The sequence below is a fragment of the Equus quagga genome, chromosome 5, assembly GCF_021613505.1.
Source record: "Equus quagga isolate Etosha38 chromosome 5, UCLA_HA_Equagga_1.0, whole genome shotgun sequence".
NCBI lineage: Eukaryota > Metazoa > Chordata > Mammalia > Perissodactyla > Equidae > Equus > Equus quagga.
The window spans coordinates 19,007,304-19,027,417 of NC_060271.1; the positions used below are offsets into that span (position 1 = coordinate 19,007,304).

Sequence of the window (20,114 nt, forward strand, 5' to 3'; positions counted from 1 at the left end):
AGTTATTTCATCCTGAGAGAAAATAAGTGACTTGTTTCTAGTTTATACCAAACTGTATGTAATGTTTTTCTCCATAAGAAATCCGAAAAGTGAGGGGAAGTTGTCAGCACAGAAAGGGGAGCAAGGGTCTGGAGTAAGTTAGGAGAGTTGCTGTGGGAGCAGAGCCACCACCTTTGTTGTTAAGAGTCACAACTAGAACCAAGGGACAAGTCCTTAGACTGAAAAATATTTCCCCAGTGACCTGGCCTTCAGTCAATCTGCCTCTTTTAGGTAATTATGAATGACTTTTGTAAAATCAGCCTCAAAGCCTTGATGGGGAAATGGTTTTAATACTCTTTGATGTTGGAGTAAAAACTCTTTCCTCATGCCCAGGGAATCTCCAAAGATAGTCTATGTCACATGATGTCATTCTTCAGGTAAGTAATACAGAACCTGAGTGGTTAGATCATGCAATCATCTTACAGAACAGGTAGGATATGCTAATACTAACCTTCCCCACTTCCTGGCACACGCCATTTCTAAAAGTTCTTTGGCCTGATTTACCTGCTATTGCAAATGAGAAAAAGTTACACAACAGATTAATAAAATACATTTTTATTTTATTTAAAGATTGGCACCTGAGCTAACATCTGTTGCCAATCTTTCTTCCTTGTCTTCTCCTCCCCAAAGCCCCCAGTCCATAGTTGTGTATTCTAGCTGTGAGTCCCTCTGGCTATGCTGTGTGGGACGCCGCCTCAGTGTGCCCTGTCCGTGCCCAGGATCTGAACCGCTGAAACCCTGGGCCGCCGAAGCGGAGCATGTGAACTTAACCACTCTGGCACAGGGCTGGCCTCCATTTTTATTTTAAATGTTTCCTTGGGAAAATGTATAGCTTTTTTTTAATGGTAAATATTATTCTTAATTGTGAAGGACAATTGGCCTTAAGGACCTTCCTTCATTAAACATTATTTGTTGGATGTGTTTTCTAAGGATGCAACTGAGCTTCTCTTTGGAAAAAGTTAAGGAAATCTCACATTTTCATCCTTCAAAAGAATCCATATAAAGGCAACTCTCTTAAAATGAGTGTCAAGTTTTTAGTGAGGACAATGCTTTGGTTTATTGGAAAAAGAGCTGCTTCTCAGGTGGGAAGACATGTCTCAGTTTAGAGACTGCAGCAACTTCGTAGCAAACTCTCCTGGGAAGCAGAAAGGGCCAGGCAGAGAGATGTCAGCAGCGGGCAAGAGAAGAGAGAAATGGAATGGAGAAAGTGACATGCTAAGGGCTCCAAAGCCTTTTTGAGAGGTGGCCTCCTCTGGTGGAAGGCTAGAGCAGAGTAATTGTTTCCAGTAAGTCAGCCTGTTCTCTGGCAGTAGTTTTCTTATACTTCACTAGTCCTATCTTTGTGTTATTTACACTGGATCAGGAAATGCAAATGATGATTGAAAATATGACACAACTACATTTATCCAGCATTTTGTAAGTCATTTACAATTAAATTAATATTGAGTGCTTCCTCGACCTCAATTCTTGTACAGAGCCTTCAACATCAATACAGTATTGAAAGGGAAACTAGCTAGAACACATGGTCCTGATGCTATTTTCCCGAAGGCAAGGACTGGGTCTTTCCGTCTCCTAGGACACAGGGGCTCACTAAGTAGAGCACTGGGAACTGGGGCATGGGTGTGGAATGTGACAGCTGCACCGGTTGTTTCCAAGTGGCTGGCACATTTAGGGCGGAGTTCCTCTAGGCTAAGAAACCCAGGAAGCTCCTTTTGCATCCCAGATCTGACTTATTTGAAGAATGGTTCTGGCTCTAACTCTCCCATTGGAGAATGTAGACTCATTTCCTTTCTTGGCCCATCTTCAGTACTCCTGATGGTTATCAGCGGCAATTAGCGTGGTGGGTGAGAGTGGGGCTGCTTAGGGTTCAAATGCTGCCCCCGCCTCTGAGCTCTGTGCCTTGGTTTCTCTATGTACAAAACACCACCATCATTCCTCACTTGAATTGTGCCATAATAGTAATCTAGCTGGTCTTCCTGCTCCTGTCCTTGCTCCCTTTATAGTCTATTTCCTATTGTGCAGTCAGAATGATCTTTTAAAAACACAAGCTAGATCACTCCTGTGCTCAAAAGCTTTCAAAGGCCTCCTATTGCTCAGAGTAAAAGTCAAAGTCCTTACAGTGGCCTATAAGCCCCTACATGATCTGTCCCCTACTTATCACCTATTGCTTTATTCCTAACTTTAATCCAGAATCACGTGGAGGTCTTGCTAAACACAGATTGCTGAGCACCACCTTCAGAGTTTCTGGTTCAATGAGTCTGGGGTGGGGCTGAGATGTTTAATTTCTAAGTTCCCAGGTGCTGCTGCTGCTACTGCTCTTGCGGGGGAGCCACACTTTGAAAACCACCTGTCTGCTTTGAAAGCGAGATCAACTGTGTTGGTATTCCTCACACACACCAGGCACATTCCTGCCTCAGGGACTTTGCACCTGCTCTTCCTACTTCCTGGAAGACTCTTGCTTCAGATGTCAGTGTGGCTTGTACCCTTATCTCTGTCAAATGTCATATTCTCAGTGAGATCCTCCCTGGGTCTCTTATTAAAAGTCACGCCCTCCTCCCAGCATTCCCAATTCTCCTTCCTCCCTTTGTATTTTCTCAATAACACTGACGACCACCTGACATGCTCACCTTTTACTTATTCATGTGTTTGCCTCCCCCTGCTAGACTGTCAGCTCCAGGAGGCAGGGCTGTCTGATCTGTTCACTGCAGTATCTCCACCGCCTAGACTCGTGCCATTCGCACAGAAGACAATCAATAAATACTCGTTGGATGAATCAATCTGTAAAATGGGATAATGATAGTACCTATTTCACAGGGTCTTTGAGGGGATTAATGAGTTAATACATGTAAGGCTCTTAGAACAGCACCTGGCACAGAGTAGGTCTCAATAAACGTTAGCTGCCACCATTATCAGAGGGGAGCCAAAACCATTTAATGCACGGCTGCAGAGATCCTGGGGCTTCATCGGCTTGTTTTTCCTTCTAGTTGGGTCGGACATGGGATTTGCTCTCTACAGAAGGTTCTTTGTCCCTGCCAGTGGGTCACCGGTGAGTTCAGTTTATTATTTTCTTAGTGGAAAATTTGTTCACCTATCATATCAATAGCTGAAAAGGGTCATCAAATAGGGGCAACAATTCTTTGATTGAGGGTAGCCAAATTTCCATTTCGAAGTTAAGAAAATTCCTGAGGAAACTGGACTTTTGGATTGTCCTTTTCATTTAACTTTCATAGCCCTGACCACTGGCTCTACTTCTCTGCACCTGCCATACTGGTAGCTATTCCGAAACGGGAGAGAAGGAATTTCACTGTCCACAGAGAATAAAAAACAGATTGGAAAACAGCAATGAAAATTTGGGTCCAGATTAATTCACAATATAAAGAAAACTGATAAAGAATTTGCAGTTTTGTTGGACGTAGTCTCTGAATTTGGTAGCTTCTCTTTGAGTATTTGTGTGTATTTCCTGTGTTTTAATTCTGACATTCCATTTATGTGGGGTCTGACTGTGCTCCTCCAGTGATCCCTCCTGGCAACTCAACCCTTGTTCTTTTGGTTGGCCGTACACGGAACCATCCGACGTGATGATGAAGGAGGAGGAGAAACAGTGGGCCTGCCTTGTGTATTCAGAGAGTGGATGAAACGACATTTTTTAGCTTTGCATGTGTTAGAATATCTCCTTTTCTCTGTGTACAGGAAGTTTTGTGTCTCTTTTGCCTCACCTCCTTGCTCTTCAGACTTTTAAGACTCTTGTTTGTCAGTATTTGGTTTTTAGTAAGAGAGATGCAACTGAATTATGCAATTAGCATTTTCTTCACTTATTTTCATTTCCCCTCCTTTTCTCCTAAGGTGTCTTTTGCGGCTCACATTGCAGGTGGATTCGCTGGAATGTCCATAGGTTACACTGTGTTTAGCTGCTTTGATAAGGCGCTGCTGAAGGATCCAAGGTTTTGGATAGCGATTGCGGCTTATTTAGCTTGTGTCTTATTTGCTGTGTTTTTCAACATTTTCCTATCCCCAGCAAACTGACCTGCCTCTAATATAAGCCAATTAATAAAAAGAGCCATCTAGGAAAAAACTGGAGGACTCTATGAAGAAACAGAGAAGTCACAGCACCTGCTGACAATTTTATAGAGGACAAACACCACTGAAGTCATCAGTTGCAAAGAATGCTTACAAAAGGAGTTAGGGTTTAAGAAAAGGGCTTCTGAATGCAAAGGGAGGGAAGAGGATGAGCGGGAAGGGAAGTAAAAAGCAGAGATTGCCTCTTTCCCAGGTGTATGTGGTGTGTGTATACATACATACATACATAGCGTGTAAATATCCTCTCAAAAAGAATTGCTCTTCTTCGAAGATATATTGTATTATTGTATTATTATTGTATCTATTGCTTGATAGAATCCACAAATACTGTAGTATGCTGATAATAAAAACTTTTCATACCTGTGTCAGACTATTGATAATCATTTTCTATCACTGTTTGAGTCCATAGATCACTGTTTGAGGTGCTTTCCATACATTATTGCCAATCTTTTTTAACAACCTAGAAAGGTGGCTATTACTCTGTATCTTAGAGAGGACATGGAAATTCTAAAAAGTCAAATAACTTGTTTAATAGGGGGCAGGATTTAAAGATTGGTAACACCTTGAAAGCCCATATTCTCCCCCACTACTGGTCTAACAATGCTGTGTCTCCCAAGTACTGAAAATTAAGACTATGATGGGAGTATAGGAATAAACATTTTTGTGGGTGCACCATGAATGGGAAATACTTTATAGACGAGGACTGAGAATTCTTTGGACTGCTAGTTTAAGACTCTGATAGCACGTCTAGGAACCTGGAATCAGCTTTCTGGTGCATATTAGATACCTGGACTCTGGATTCTCATGTATGATAAGCTTCTCATCCTCCACGTGGCTAGTGGCTGGCCCAGTAGTGGGTGGGATTTATTTACAAAAGGTAAAATGTCCTATCTGAAACTGAGAAACTCTGTCCTTTTCTTGTATAGAACCAGATTGTTGGCCATTTTTTCCAAAATAGTGGTTTTAGATCATTTGAATACAGGAAATAAAATTTTTTCTTCTTTCATCATCAACATGTTTTATTTATAAACATCCATCTAAATATGTTGCTGTATTCTGAAAGGAGCATCCACACTCCATAGATATATTGGGGAAAGTAGTATTTGGAAGAAACTGATCTGGGATTTGTTAAATATTTTTCTTTAAATTTGAGTATGAGAATATGAGTATGTTCTTGGTTAAACAAAGATTTGAACAAGAACTTAAAAGATAAAGCCCCCTTTACTTTCCCACCCAAACCTCTTTTTCCCTGGTGATGACCACTGTCAACATCTGGGTGTATATTCTCCAAGACCTTTATCTATCCAGGATGAGCAGAAAGCAAAATTGATTTTGGCTGACGGCTGACTCACTCACTGCATTGAACTGCACCAAATCTGCTCTACACCCTGAAAGGGATAAACTTGGAGAACAAGTTGAAGATGGCTGTGGTATAACTTCCAAGAGTGATCTGCTTCTCAGATTTACCTAAACTAGAAAGGTTTGGGTTAATCTGGTTTGCCTGATTAAATATACATATGAAATGTAGGTTTTAACAAGATAAATGAGATCATACTAGATGTATTGTTCTATAACTTGCTTTTTAATGACTTAGAGATGTTTCTCTATTAGTTCTGAGTTGCTGAGTGATAAAGACGTACTACAGTTCATTTAACCATTCCTCCATTGGACCCTTAAGTTGGTGCTAATTTCGTACTATTACCACAGCACTATGTGAACATCCTAGTATGTGCAGTGTGTCTCTGAGTATGTTTGCTGAGTGAATATTTCAAGCATTCAGAAGCAGCAATGCCATCTTAATTTTGATAGATTTAAACTGCCTTTTAAATAGCTGTACCCATTTATATTCTTACTGACAGTATATGAAAGTTTCCTCACACTTTTGCCAAAAGCAAGTATTATACATCTTTGAAAAATTTGCATTTTGATAGCTAAAAAATAATACTTCATTTTGATTTGTATTTCTCTGACTACTAATGAGGCTTAGTGTTTTTCAAGTTTATTAATAATTTATGTATAATTTATATATGACACATAACGTAATTTATATAATATATAATATACAAATATGAACATATATACATAAATTTTTTTCCCAGATGAAATGCTTGCATTTAATCTGAAAAGTAGCTATTAGTTGGCAAAGAAGCCCAGGGAAGAAATATTTATCTGCCATGGCCAACCCACCGGGTCACGAGCTCTGAAGAGAGAACTTTAATGACCTAAAGTGCAACGTAATTATTAATAACAGAAAACTAGATGGAGAAATAGGATTCATCTAATTATAAGATTGGACATGACCCATTGATTAATAAGACTGATGACTAAGAAGTTATTATCTAGTTAGAAAGACTTTTTGGTACTAGAAACACTGTTCACATTCCAAAAACAGTGATATCTTATTGGGTCCCCCCCGGGGGAGGTGTGAAATTAGCATAAAACAGCAGACAAACATCTGGTGTTTTAAATTTGACATCTCTGAATTACAGAGGGACCATTTATACAGCTTAATTTGGGGCTCATAACTTTAGTTTTCTAAACTGTGCTGTTATTAGAAATATTGGAAATATTCTTTGTGCTGTCCAATAAAGTGGCCACCAGGCACATGTAACTCTTTAAATTTTAATTAAAATAAAGAAAAAGTATGAATTCAGTTCCTCTGTTACACAAGCTGCATTGCAAGCGCTCAATGGCTGTATGTGGCTAGTGGCTGCCTTATTGGACAGCATGGAGAGAGTCTGTTTCAACACCGTTGCAAAAAGGGCTATTGGACAGCGCTGTTTCAGAAGCAAGAATGAGCAGAAGGGAAATGGGTTTTAGCTGATGGCTGCCTCATTCACTGTACTGAACTGAACCGAATCTGCTCTACACCTGCAAAGAGATGAATCCAGACAACAAGTTGAAGATGGCCACCGAGTAACGTCTCCTAAGCATGATTTGCTTCAGATTTACCCAAACTGAGAAAGGTTTGTGTTAATCTCTCTGTTACAGCTAACTAAAAAAGTCATTTGAAATGCTTTTTATCATTTGTCATTTTATTACTTTCTTTCAAATTTTATATAGTACTGTATCTGTGTATACTAGTATTCATGTCATTTGCTATGAAAGCTTCAGAATCTAAGATTTGTAGCTAAATAATACTGCTGCTTTCAGGAAATACTATGCTCTTGTCCTTTAGGGAAAAAAAATCTTTTATTTTTGTGATTATAAAAGTACAGTGCTCATGGTAAAAAAAATTAAAATACATATAATTATAAAAAATTAAGTCAGTTGTAATCACACTACCCAGAGATAAACATAGCTAATATTTTGATGAATATCCTTCTAGGCTTTTTTGTATGCATCTCTACATATACTGGGGCCATACTATTCTATTTTAGAATCTGAATGTCACTGAAACAATATATCAGATGTCTTTTTACATTAGTATTTATCATTTCTACTGGTTGCATAGTACTACACTGTGGATGTACTATTATTTATTATGTACAATAGTCTTTCTTGTATAGAAAATTATTTTGGATGCTTTCAAGTTATTATTATTATAAATAACAACGTGAATAATATCTTTGTTTACATTTCAAAGTGCTTTGGAGAGTTGGGTCAAAGAGTATACTATTATTAACATAACAAAGTAAAATACAAATTTTCTCTATCTCAGGAATACAACTAAATTTTAGAAGGTTGATGCTTTTGCAAGTCTTTTTAACTATATAAAGCTTTAAAAAAGGAACTAAAGACTCCAGAACCAGTTATTTAAAAAGTGAAAACTAGCACTAGTTGACATGCCTAATTTAAATAATTAAACTTTTAAGAGAAAAGACATGATTTTTAACATCTTTTTCATGCAAATTTCAAGTGTGCTTAAAGAGGAAAAATAACAGTTTAGCAAAACAGTTAAGAGCTGACTTCAGAGCCACACTGACTGAGGTTGAACACCAGTTCTAGCTGTGTGACTGTGGCTAATGTAAGGTGTGCCTCAGTTTTTTTATCTGTAAAATGGGGAAACAACATATCTACCTATAGAGTTTTTGTGATGAACATTTCTCATAGCTATAGTATCCTAGTATGTCTGATAGTGTAACATTTCCCCCTCTATGAGGGATCCAGGACATACATTTATATTTTAAATGAAAGTGAATAAAAACATTCATTCTCTTTTTCTTTCCTTTGGGATATATGTCCTCTTAGGTATCCTAGGGTATCAACCTCAATATGGAACTACTGGCTGATAATCTAAGCACCTAAATTATAACTTGCACCACTGCTCCCTCCACAAAAGCAAGCTATATATCTTAAATAGGTCAAATAATGTTACAATGAAAATTTCTATAATACCACCACCACCACAATGATCCATTTATTTAAAGTAATATCCAATAACAATCGGGTAGTACAAAATAGTTGAGAACTTTTGGAGTTCATTTTGAGATGAGACAGATTTACAAAATTTTTGAGAGCAAAGTATGATAAGAATTTTATGAATACTCATAAATAGATTAATGAAATGATATCTAAAAATGCTCAAAAACTGCCAGAAAGAAACCAGAATTTAGACATTTAAATGTGGATGAAAAAACGAAATTCCTATAGCAAGAGCCAAATGTGTTTCCTTTGGTTTCATTAAATGCTGTTATCTTACTGAATTATCAAATGAAACACATTCATTTTCCTGTGTGCATAAGTGAGATTTTAAAAATCACTGACTTTGGTTATAACTTTTATATAAAATAATCTTAATAAATAGGTTTGTAAGATTAAGTCAGTAGTTTCAGGAACTTCTCCAAAAGTTCTGTTTAAAAAAATTAAAACAATAGCAGCTAAGTAAGAAAACTCCTTCTAGGGATCCTTACAGTTTTATTCTTCATAGAGAATATATATATCCCTTCCCTAGGTATCTTTTTTTTTTTTTTGCATGGCATTATAAGGTCTATACATAAATGATTCTTATGTTCCTGATATCTTATATTCTTGGTAACAGATTATCACAGCTCTCTAGAAAAAAGTAAAACAACCAGCCCACTGAAAAAGTGATGCTTTGTTCATATTTTGGCCATAGGTTTACTTTAAGAAATAGCACACCCTTCAGGATGGAAGAATTTATCTGCCTCCTATTGGATGGGGTACAGAGCTAAGATGGCTCACTAAATAAACATGGGGGACTGGTACTTCCTTGGAGGCATTCTGGAGGAAGTTCACATCCACTCCACCATGATTGGAAAGATCTGGCTCACCATCCTGTTTGTATTTCGAATGCTTGTTCTGGGTGTAGCAGCTGAAGACGTTTGGAATGATGAGCAGTCCGGCTTCATCTGTAATACCGAACAACCGGGCTGCAGAAATGTATGCTATGACCAGGCCTTTCCTATCTCCCTCATTAGATACTGGGTTTTGCAGGTGATATTTGTGTCTTCACCATCCCTGGTCTACGTGGGCCATGCTTTGTACCGACTGAGAATTTTGGAGAAAGAGAGACAGAGGAAGAAAGCTCAACTGAGAGGAGAACTGGAGGGGGTTGAGTTTGAAATGCCTGGGGATCGCAGGAGACTGGAGCAAGAACTTTATCAGCTGGAGCAAAGGAAACTAAATAAAGCTCCGCTTAGAGGAACTTTGCTTTGCACTTACGTGATACACATTTTCACTCGCTCTGTGGTTGAAGTTGGGTTCATGATCGGACAGTATCTTTTATACGGATTTCATTTAAAGCCTCTGTTTAAATGCCACGGCCACCCCTGTCCAAATATAGTTGATTGTTTTGTCTCAAGACCCACAGAGAAGACAATATTCCTATTATTTATGCAATCCATAGCCACTGTTTCTCTTTTCCTAAATGTTCTAGAAATTTTCCACCTAGGTTTTAAAAAGATTAAAAGAGGGCTTTGGGGACAATATAAATTGAAGGATGAGCATAACGAATTCTATGTGAATAAGTCAAAACAAAATCTTGCCAAATATCAAAACACATCTGCAAATTCACTGAAGCAACCCTCTTCCGCATCCGATTATAATCTGTTAGTGGAAAAGCAAACACACACAGCAGTGCACCCTAGTTTAAATTCATCTGCATTTCAGGCAGATCCTGACAATCACAGTGGAAACGATGAGAAATGCATTTTGGATGAACAGGAAACTGCATTTTCTAAGGAGATGTGCACATTTAGTACTACCTGTAGTCATCTTCAACACATCGGCTCAACTAATAAAGAAGACATTCATAAAATATTTGGAAAAGAAGTTAATGGTAACCAGTTAAGGGAAAAAAGAGAAATTGATGGCAAAGACAGCAAAAGAAACGACTACTGTAGAGGTCACTGTCCTATTCCAGGTGTTGCTGTAGATCCGGACAACCACGCCGGGCAGTCATCCCAAACAGCTTTCTCTCAGCCACCTAATTGCACCTGGAAACCCAGGTGGCTTCGTGCTACATGGGGTCCCGCTACAGAAGATGAAAAACAGGCATCACCTCCAAAAGGTACCAATATCAAGGGCCAGCTCAGAGAGGGCACAATCAGAACCCTTCCTCCTTCACAGGGAGACTTCCAGCCACTTGACATTCCAGACACTCCTGATTCTTTGGGAGAGTTGTCCTTTGAATCCAAGTCGGTCAGAACCTGCAACAATCCTACTGCTTGTCCTCCGAATCGCTTAGTGCTGCTGGCAAACAACCTCAGCGGGAGGCGGGCCCCCACAGACCTTCAGATCTGAACAGCTGTTGGCTTTTAGACATTCTACATATTTATTATCATAGAAGTAGCCCAGTGGTGGTACAGCACAGACAAAACAAGGGCAGCTCTAAAGACCAGCTGTTTACAGACAACTGCAAACTCATTTCAAAAAGAGAAAATGGCTCTAATTCTGAATTGGGAAGGGGTAGTTTTAAATTAAAAGACCTAGTTACCAAATCAGGATTACTTTTTCACGGGCTCCCTACAGAATTAGTGAAAACTGATTTTGGGAAAATTACATGTTCGGAATCGAGACTAAATGGTTTGGAACGAGGTTTTTCCTTGAAGGGAGCACAGCCTTGTTCTTAATCTACGTAATACCCCCTTTTAGGTACTAATCTTTTATTTCTGGACGCTGGTGAAATTTTGTTTGCCCTGGGACTTAACTTAGTTTCCTTATAGATTGCAACCTGATGTGTCTTGAATATAGTCATAATGTTGCCATCTAGTCAATAAATTCTTAAAGAGATTGGTGGCTTTCTTTCACCTGTTTATAGCATCGTGATCCAGCGTCCAGACTGGAGTCTTGGTTCCGCTACTCACTGGTCATCTAACCTCGCCACTTTACTAACAGCACCTACCTTTCAGGCATAGTGAAGATTAAAATAAGAAACACACGTGTTTAATACAGTGTCTAGCACAGTAAGCGCTGAAAAGTGCTATTACCACGGTGCTGCTCACCGTCCCGAAGCCCACATCAAGTCGGCCAAGACGTCCTGCGTCGGTTGTGGGCAAATTTTCAGAGTGAGCCAAGAAGCCCACAGCTTCCGAGGTTCCAATTGAGGCAGGCCCGCCCACTACTGGTGTCCGGAGATCCTCCTCCCGGCAATAGTCCTAATGCTCCTGGGCTCCATGCCCATCTTTGGCCCCATCTGCACACATGTCCCGAGTTACCAAAACCTCGCCTTTCGCTAAGCAACCGAGTCGCCGCGGCGACCGGAAAAGGAAGGAGAGGTGCTGCTCCGGGAGCCAGAAGGGCGGGCGTACGCAGCCTCCCTCGGCTCAGCCCACCACGGGGCTTTCAGAGCGTCCCGGTCGCCATGAAAACAGGCCACACCCCGGCGAGCCAGGCCCAAGGTTGGCAAGTGCGCAGGCGCGCGCGCCCTTCCGCGCATGAGCAGTGCTGCTCGGAGCCCGCCAGCCACGGTCTCGGGCGCCAGCTACGCCGCTGCCGCTGTCACTATGGCCCATTACAAAGTGAGGGGGGCGCGGCGTGGCTGGGGGCGTGCGGGCGGTGGCCAGCCGCTGGGCGGCTCCGGGTGGGAGCTGGGGCGCGCGCGCAGGTTTTGGGGGCCCGAGGTGGCGAGGCGGAGGCGGGGTTGCCGCACTCCCAGCGCCTTCTTCCTGCTCCGGCCCCCGGGCTTCGGCCACTGACCCGCCGTGTCTCCTCAGGCCGCCGACTCGAAGCGCGAGCAGTTCCGGAGGTATTTGGAGAAGTCGGGGGTGCTGGACACGCTGACCAAGGGTGAGCATGGGCCAGGAGACGGTTCCTCGTGCCCTCATCGTGCTCCTCGGCGCTGCGCCCCAGATGGCGGGGGCGTGGGGAAGGAGGGGGAACAGGTGGGACCCGTCCCGGGCCCAGCAAGGTGGGCCGCGAGGCCCGGCGCACGCCTGGCTGCCGGACGCCGCCCGGGTGGGGTAGCCTCGCTCACGCTACCACTCTCCCCGCCGGGAGTGAAACTCTTGCAGCTGTTGCAAAGTCTCTCCAACTTCCGTTGCTTTGCCTCGAGCAGCCGCAGTGAGCCTGTGTGCTAAAGACCTTGAGATCCCTATTCCTCCCTCCTTACAATTTTTGCAGTCCTCAAAATCCTATAAAGAGACATTTTTCCTGGAACAAAGGGCGAGTGGGAAAATTACCAGATTCGAAAAGTGGGCCATGAAGTAGCTAAGTCAGTCTAATCCCCAAAGCAGGCGATTCATAGTCAATTTGGCTGTGGCTTTTCAACCCCCGTTTCCTCGTCTATATCAATTCCTGCTTTGTGCAGATTTCATAATTAAAGTGGAATTACAGTTTAAAGAGCTTAAGGGCACATCAAAATGGTTATATTGTTTTCACTTTTTAAAATGGAAGCTTACTGTTACACTGTATCTCTTCCTCCAGCGTTCAAGATCTAAGTAGATGAGTAAGGTGCTTGAGACAGAAGGGTTCCAAGAGACAGTCGGGGATACTGCTTATTTCGTTAGCTCAGCCGTAATTTGAAGGCCTGCATGTATCACTCATTGGCTGGGACTTTCAAGGGTGTAGAACAGAAGAGCTGGCAGGGATGACGACCTGGGTCCATATGAGAAATAATTTGGCTACTGCTCTTTGGCCAGAAGCAAAGGTTAGAAGAACATTCTGGGAGAAGAATAACTTTGAGTCTTGGCAGAAAGCAGAGCTTTCAATTCCTAAGCATGAGCCGGTATTTTTGAATTGTTATCTGCCTTGGGTTCAGGTACTGGTTTCCCTATCTTTGCAAATAAATTTCACCAAATATTAAGGGACTACTCTAAGAAAGCCCTGTGCTCTGCTGTCTCTGGAAGTGTCACTGATGCTTGGAATTTCATCAGTTCACTCCCCTCAAAAAAACTCCACAAGTTCATTTCTTTCATTTTTTTAGCCATTTTATTCAGGTCCCTGTTCTAGGCACTGGGGACAACGGCAGTGGAAAAAAAGGCCCTGCTCTGAATGAACTTATGTCCTAGTTGGGGAGACAAATAATAAATAAACTCATAGTGTCAGCTGGTGGTGTTATCAATACAAACATAACAAAGTAAGGGAATAAAGGGTGATGGGGTGGGATGTGTGTGCCATCTTATGTTGGGTGGTGGGGAAGGGCCTCTCAAGTAACATTTGAGCAGAGGTCTGAATGAAATAGTATGTGATGTCAAGAGTTCCAGGACGTGTAAGGAGGCCAGGGTGGCTGGAGGGAGTGAGTGACAGATAGAAAAGTAAAGGGCAGAAAAGTGACCACTGTGGGAGGTTAGTGAAGATGTACAGCTTTGTGGCCATACATGGATTTTCCTTTATGAGGGACTGGAAACCACTGGTGGCTTCTTTTCCCTTGCTCACATCCACTGGTGTTTAATCTCTGAATCTCCTAGATTTCCAGTCTCCTACATAACATCAGATAACATGGTCTGTTTTGAGATGATCTATTTAAAATTTGATTTTCAGCTTCAAACAGAGGTACTTTACACAGATTTATAATTTTTATCCAGCTTATTTCCAAGAGGATTTGAAACTGCTTCTAACATTAAAACACTCTAAGACAGGATGGATAAAGATAAGTCATTTGGAAGAGGCATTTTAGTTATTTTGAGCACTACATCAACCTCCAAAAATCCTGGCTGTCAAGGCAAAAAGGGGAACATTGGGTATACAGTTCTTGTCTGATTAAAAGGAAGTATATTTTATCTATAGAAAAGCACAGGAAACTTGACATTTACATTATGTTCTGTAATTATCCACCTTGTAAGACAGAAATTTAGAAGGGGAAAGAAGAGGAAGAATGGGTACGAGTATTCATGTCTTATAAAATTAGGATTTAGTAGAGATAAGTGGAAATTAATGGAAGAAGAAACAGGTTTGAGTATATAATTTAAAGAAAAAGGTAGTAAGTACAGAAATTAAAGAATACTGTAACATTAAAAGGAGAGGGGGAGGAGAGGAGAGGGTAGTGGTGATGCAAATATACCACTTTCTCAAAAAATAGCACTGGAAGTATATTTAGAGAGATGAAGAGCATCAGAACTCAATGTAAGATGTTAAAAGTACTTGCCCATTTGAATTTTTCATAGTCTGTTATTTTGATGAGTTATTAAAATTCTAAAAAATAAAATGGAAGCATGTAAGTTGGTTTACAACAAGAGTTCTTAACTTGGGGTCTCAATATGCACATTTTTTGTGTGTAGTTACATTTTTTGGCTTTTATCAGCTTTTTTTTTCAGGAAGATTAGCCCTGAGCTAACTACTGCCAATCTTCCTCTTTTTGTTGAGGAAGACTGGCCATGAGCTAACATCCATGCCCATCTTGCTCTATTTTATATGTGGGATGCCTACCACAGCATAGCCTTTTGCCAAGCAGTGCCATGTCCGCACCCGGGATCCGAACCGGCGAACCCCAGGCTGCCGAGAAGCGGAACACGCGCACTTAACCACTGTGCCACCAGGCCAGCCCCTTATCAGCTTTTTCAAAGGGTTCCTTGCACAAAAATATTAACCTCTGTCTTAGAGATTTTTATCTTAGTAGTAAATTTTAGGCGGAATTTGTTCAGTAGAAGATGAGCAAGGTAGTGCTGACATGAGCTACTGGCTATGAAACCACTAAAGTATATATTTTAATGCTGATTTGAGCATGTCGCTTAATGGGAAAGGTTTTGGTTGGTGGTTATTTAGCATGTGGTGAAACTTCATTCTTGAAGAACATTTTGAATTCAAAGCTTCTTCCAGTAATTACCATAGCCCTCTTGACTCTCAAAAATTTGTCTCAAATTTGTCTACCTTGCTTTCACCTTTCCATCACTCTAGTGCAGGTCAGCATCTTTTTCAACTGGATTACCACATCAGCCTCTTAACTGCTCTTCCTGCCTTTGTCCTTGTCCCACTCATCCATCTTCCACAGAGCAGTCAAGAGTGAGCCAGTCACTCTCTTGCTTAAAACTGTTTAATTATATGCTTGTTGTTCTCAGGATCAAAGTCCAACCGAACTAGCAGGATCCTCCATAGTCTGCCCCCTGACCACCTTTCCAGCTTCCTTTCCTGCCACATGTTCACAACTCCATCTAGCCATACTTGAATTTTCAGTTCCTCAATCTGTTGTTTTCTTGTCCCCTGGCCTTCCTATTTTATCTGAAATCCTCATCGCCTAGGTCTCAGGTCTTATTTCTCTTCCTTTAGGGAGCTTTTCCTGGTGCCCTGGGCTGAGTTAGGTGTTCTTTCAACGTGCTCCCATAACCCATTATCCTGGGTGGCTGCCTGATACTTTTTTGGTCTAGGTCCTTGCTTATGTTTTACATTAGACACTAAATTCACTGAGAACGGGGACCTTCTCTGTCTTGTTCACCGTGGTATGGACAGTGCTAGCAACATGCTTGGCATATAACAGGCACTTAATATTTACTGGGTTATGCAATATAATTTCGGCCATTCAAATTTAAGACTTTAATTGTTGCTTTTTCTGCTTTTTGATTTGCAGTATTGGTAGCCTTATATGAAGAACCAGAGAAACCTAATAGTGCTTTGGAGTATCCTTTTCATCTTTCAAGTCAGAAAAAGGCCTTATTTTTGGAACTCTTATTTTTTATATAGATAATAATCTTAAAATACTTTTGATTATTGAAAAAGTTACTTTCAGTTATTGGATGATGATCTCTGGGTAAATATTGGCATTGGGTGGGGCAACTCTGATCAGAGATATTGACGCTACCCCTGGGCTATTTCACTAGTTTCATTCAGCTCAGGTAAATTCTTAACTTTGATATTAGTTTTTTAAAGCATCACTTAGGAGCTGCTACCCCAGAAAATCCAGAAATAGAGCTGCTTCGCCTAGAATTGGCAGAAATGAAAGAGAAATATGAAGCTATTGTAGAAGAAAATAAAAAACTGAAAACAAAGGTAAATTTTTAAAAAGAATTCATGTTAAAAATAACTTCACCTTTAATGATTACATGATCAAAATCTCACTAAAATGGACAGCAGGGAGGGAGGAAGGTGAATATCAATTTCAATCAATTGCAAGGCCAAACCGGTGCCCCGTCTGGAAAACTACAAACTCATTGTAAATAGGACAAGCAAAGTGTGGTCAAGAAGAGGTTCTTGGGAACCTGCACCGACAAAAAGATGAAAATATTGGTTAATGCAGCTTATAAGTACATGGAGATTCCAGAGTCTTAAGCAGTTTATTTAAGGAGGTCAATATAGGGCCATCGCTTTGTGTATGGCACCTCTTATTGTTGTGCAGTGCAAAACCTGCATAGTCCTCTATGGTGGCCCTGTAATGGGTTAATGTACCTCTGGAAATTTGTTTGCACTTAATTTTGTTTAGTGCTGAAGTTTTTTCTTTGTTTAAACTCCTGTGAGAATTTTCATAAAGTTCAAATTAGTGAACTCTAAGTCTGAGGTTTGACCACATTCTGAATCACATAGTGCATTTTACATTACTCTAGGCATTTCTCCTAACATGTTTTATCTTCTCAACAACTTTGCGAGATCAGTGAAACAGGTACACAGACCATTTTATAGGTGAGGAAACTAAAGCACAGTGAAGTCTAATTAACTTCTCAAATCCTACAGCTAATTGGAACAACTAAAATTTTAGCCTAGTGTTCTTGCAGAGGACCACAACTTCGCATAAAAGAAAATGCAGTAACTTAGGTTATCCAAGATTCTACAACGTGCAAATGCCAGTTAACTCTTTGGCACCTTTTAAGTCAAAGACATTAGCTGCTCTTCGTCTACTGGCTAGATTAATCTATGTCGCATAATTCTTTTGTTCTACTTTTTGGAAGAAAGTCCAGTAAACGTTTGGTGGAGAGGAAGAAGGTACCTTATTATATTAGGAAGATACAGATTATTACATATCAAGTATGTGAGCAGTGCAGTCATTAACTGGAATTAAATTTCAGTTTTCCAGTAATTTTAAAGATTTATATGAAAAGAGCTTTCATTAGGTTTGATTGTATTAAATCTTAAATCAGTGAATGGTTTAAAAAGGCTAGGGATATTAATATAAACTTAGATTCAGTAATTAAGTTGAATATAATAGTTAACTTGTTTTGTTACTGTTAAGTTTTTTACCCAATTTAGAATAAGATTCACCTAAACTCCTGTGTCTTTGCCCCGTAGCTTGCTCAGTATGAACCACCTCAGGAGGAGAAGCGTGCTGAATAGGATTCTTCTCAGTTGAAAAGACACTGAAAAATGGTTTTGTATGACTTGAATAGTTTGTATAGTATATAATCTTTTCTGAACAGATGCTATAGAACTCTTTTCATATGTTAAAATCACCTATCACACTTTAACTGTTATAAACACACAGACTTAGAATCACCAATAAAAACTCAAATAACTTTCTTTGGGTCTTAAAAGCAAGAGAATCCAAAGTGAATCCTGAAAAACTCGAAACACAGCCATCTAATTCATTACCTTCAAAGACATTCTGTTTATTCGTCTGACTAGGAATAATGGTACTGGTTGTATTTTAGCCAAGGAAGTTAGCACGGAGCTATTCCTTGGTTTAGTTCAGGATATAAGCACAGATGCAGTCATTCTTTAAAATGAAGATGACACTGTTGTTTATATTCTCTGTAGGCAGCTGGAGAGATCTGTGTGACATAAGATGCTTTTGCACGGGTTCCCAGGAATCTTCTGCTCTTGTTTATATAATGCGGAACAAATAACTCTTCTTTGCCACCACTTTGCCTTAGATAACCGTGTGGGTGCCAGTGTGAACTCTGACACCACGTTTCCTTCTATGCAATCATGCCCTGTCTGATAATGTTGCCTTGCTTTGCTCTGTGCTTCAGTGGGTCCTAGCCGCACATTGGCCTTTCTGTGTTTTCAATTTGCTATAATAGCAGTTACCCTGATTGTAACTTATGTAACTGTCCCCTTGCCGTAGTTGCTTAGTTGAGGACAGAACAGAGGCAATATAAAATTCTGGGTTCACGCACGAGCTGGGAGGAGGAGGGGGAATGAGCCATATAGTGTGGAAAATTATAGTTTGCGGGTATAATTATATAGTGCTTTTTCCCCTCAAAGTATTTTTCTAACCTTGAATTCATTTTATCTTCATTATCCCTGTGAAGTAGGTAGGGCAAGTATGAGGGGAGGTTGGGTGCTGAATTTTTAGGCCAAAGACTGATATTAATACAAATTATTTACTACCTGTAGAAACTTGGGCACATCAGTTAACTGCTCTGAGATTCACTTTCCTCATCTGTTAAATGAGAAGAATAATATCTGTGCTGCCTACCTCACAGGGTTGTTGTGAGGGTCAAATGGAATGTATGTGAAAGATGTGTAAATGGTAAAGCACTATATTCTTGTTTGTTAGTCCTTTTTCCTTTCTTTTGGAAGACCTACAGAAAGATGTTTTATTGACCACTTATTTTCCTTATTGATTGACTCACATTATTAAGGAGTAGTCCTATTTCCTGTATTCTATTGCTACTGTTAGAGAACTTGTCTTTATTTTTTGGTCAAAACACACAGAGAAAACAAAACAATCCAGTGAAAGCTGCTTTAACTAGCAAAAGCCTCAGCACCTGCTGGAAACTGTGACCAAGCCAACTATACGGGCATTTTAATCAGTCATGCTGGCAGGAATGTGGCAGGGGTCTGTGCCTCTTCTGGTCCCAAGTTTGTTTGGGGGGGAGGGGGCTGATACTGTTGAAAGAACATTCACTTGAATGGTTTATCATTTAGCAATTTGAGTGGCTCACACATGGACTGCAGTGGGCCGAGTGCTGGGTGTTAGAAAGATAATGAGCTGTAGTTCTAAGACATGTCTATAAGCAATTACAAGGTGGGATAAGATGTGCTAAGAACTATAAGAAGAATAAAACGTGACCCCATGGGGGTGGAAGAGAGGCAGACTTGGCTTCTTTAAGCATTTGGTATGATAGTCCCTTTGTGGATACAGACAAGTAGAAATTTTTTCTGGCAGCCAGCCCTCATGTGCTTTTTTCCCACAAGACCAGTATTAATATTTACGTAAGTCAGGTGTCTGTCTCTTGTGCCATCCTTTTGGATAGAATGGCAACCTGCTGGCTGGATAATCACACTTTTCAGTGGAGCTGACCTGCTTACACTGCTGTACCAGTCAGTGCTATTTAAGAATTCAGGGTCAGCCTGGCCTCTGGAGGTCCTCTTCAACATTTCCATCAATGATTTGGATGACAACAGTATACGAGATACTCAATGGAGTAGAAAAGGATCCCATTCATTCAGTTCCTGCTATGCTTCAAATGTAGATTTCATATCTTGCCTACCTCACAGGTGGTTGTAAGGATCAAATTAATGGACATAAAAATACCTTGCAAATTGTAAAGACTACATATGGGTCAAATAGTAGTAAGGCCAAATCTGTAAGTGCCACACAGTCGGAAGGCCTGCTGGGTAGACTATATTGAAACAAGCTTGAAAGTTGGCAGCTTGGAGTACCCAAACTTCTGTGCTTACACTGAAAAGCTGAAATAGCAAGTCTTACATTTATGTTAAAAAATGCAGTTATACAAGTTTAGGCACTGGGATTGCTGACAAAATACTAGTTCCAGCGATTATCAGTGTGA

General features: G+C 40.4%; 4 protein-coding genes and 1 long non-coding RNA gene across 10 annotated transcripts in view; 3 read left to right on the forward strand and 2 right to left on the reverse strand.

Annotated features, from left to right (window-relative positions):
* Positions 1-5,202, forward strand: part of RHBDL2 (rhomboid like 2) — a 59,939-nt gene extending 54,737 nt beyond the window's left edge. For 2 of the 4 annotated variants that reach the window (XM_046663206.1, XM_046663207.1), the window contains exons 9-10: positions 3,024-3,085; positions 3,883-5,201. In XM_046663206.1, coding sequence (XP_046519162.1) covers positions 3,024-3,085; positions 3,883-4,062 — 242 coding nt within the window. In that variant the 3' untranslated portion in view covers positions 4,063-5,201. The other 2 variants (XM_046663208.1, XM_046663209.1) reach the window with 2 other exon arrangements.
* The window catches only part of LOC124240299 (uncharacterized), a 59,423-nt gene extending 47,608 nt beyond the window's left edge, over positions 1-11,815 (reverse strand). For 2 of the 3 annotated variants that reach the window (XR_006888832.1, XR_006888833.1), the window contains exons 1-2: positions 11,508-11,812; positions 2,667-2,817 (exon numbers count right to left, since the gene is read on the reverse strand). This is a non-coding gene — a long non-coding RNA (uncharacterized LOC124240299). Of the gene's footprint in view, positions 1-2,666; positions 2,818-11,507 lie in introns of all 3 variants that reach the window. The other variant, XR_006888834.1, reaches the window with a different exon arrangement.
* Positions 1-20,114, reverse strand: part of LOC124239251 (translation initiation factor IF-2-like) — a 74,701-nt gene that overhangs the window by 52,689 nt on the left and 1,898 nt on the right. The window lies entirely within an intron of this gene.
* GJA9 (gap junction protein alpha 9) lies at positions 9,038-11,295 on the forward strand. The gene has a single exon (XM_046663204.1). It carries the CDS (start codon positions 9,271-9,273, stop codon positions 10,819-10,821), a length of 1,551 nt encoding a protein of 516 aa, XP_046519160.1. The 5' UTR covers positions 9,038-9,270; the 3' UTR covers positions 10,822-11,295.
* On the forward strand, positions 11,914-18,871 carry MYCBP (MYC binding protein). The gene is made up of 5 exons (XM_046663210.1): positions 11,914-12,038; positions 12,234-12,306; positions 16,019-16,067; positions 16,308-16,437; positions 17,668-18,871. The coding sequence occupies exons 1-5, from the start codon at positions 11,955-11,957 to the stop codon at positions 17,710-17,712; spliced, it is 381 nt and encodes a 126-aa protein (XP_046519166.1). The 5' UTR covers positions 11,914-11,954; the 3' UTR covers positions 17,713-18,871.

Bases quoted from the DNA above. Each gene is read 5' to 3' on its own strand.
- MYCBP (XM_046663210.1), top strand. From the start codon at position 11,955: ATGAGCAGTGCTGCTCGGAGCCCGCCAGCCACGGTCTCGGGCGCCAGC. The intron at 12,039-12,233 runs GTGAGGGGGGCG...GTGTCTCCTCAG, and splicing joins TCACTATGGCCCATTACAAA to GCCGCCGACTCGAAGCGCGA. The intron at 16,068-16,307 runs GTATCCTTTTCA...CTTTGATATTAG, and splicing joins AAACCTAATAGTGCTTTGGA to TTTTTTAAAGCATCACTTAG.
- GJA9 (XM_046663204.1), top strand. From the start codon at position 9,271: ATGGGGGACTGGTACTTCCTTGGAGGCATTCTGGAGGAAGTTCACATC.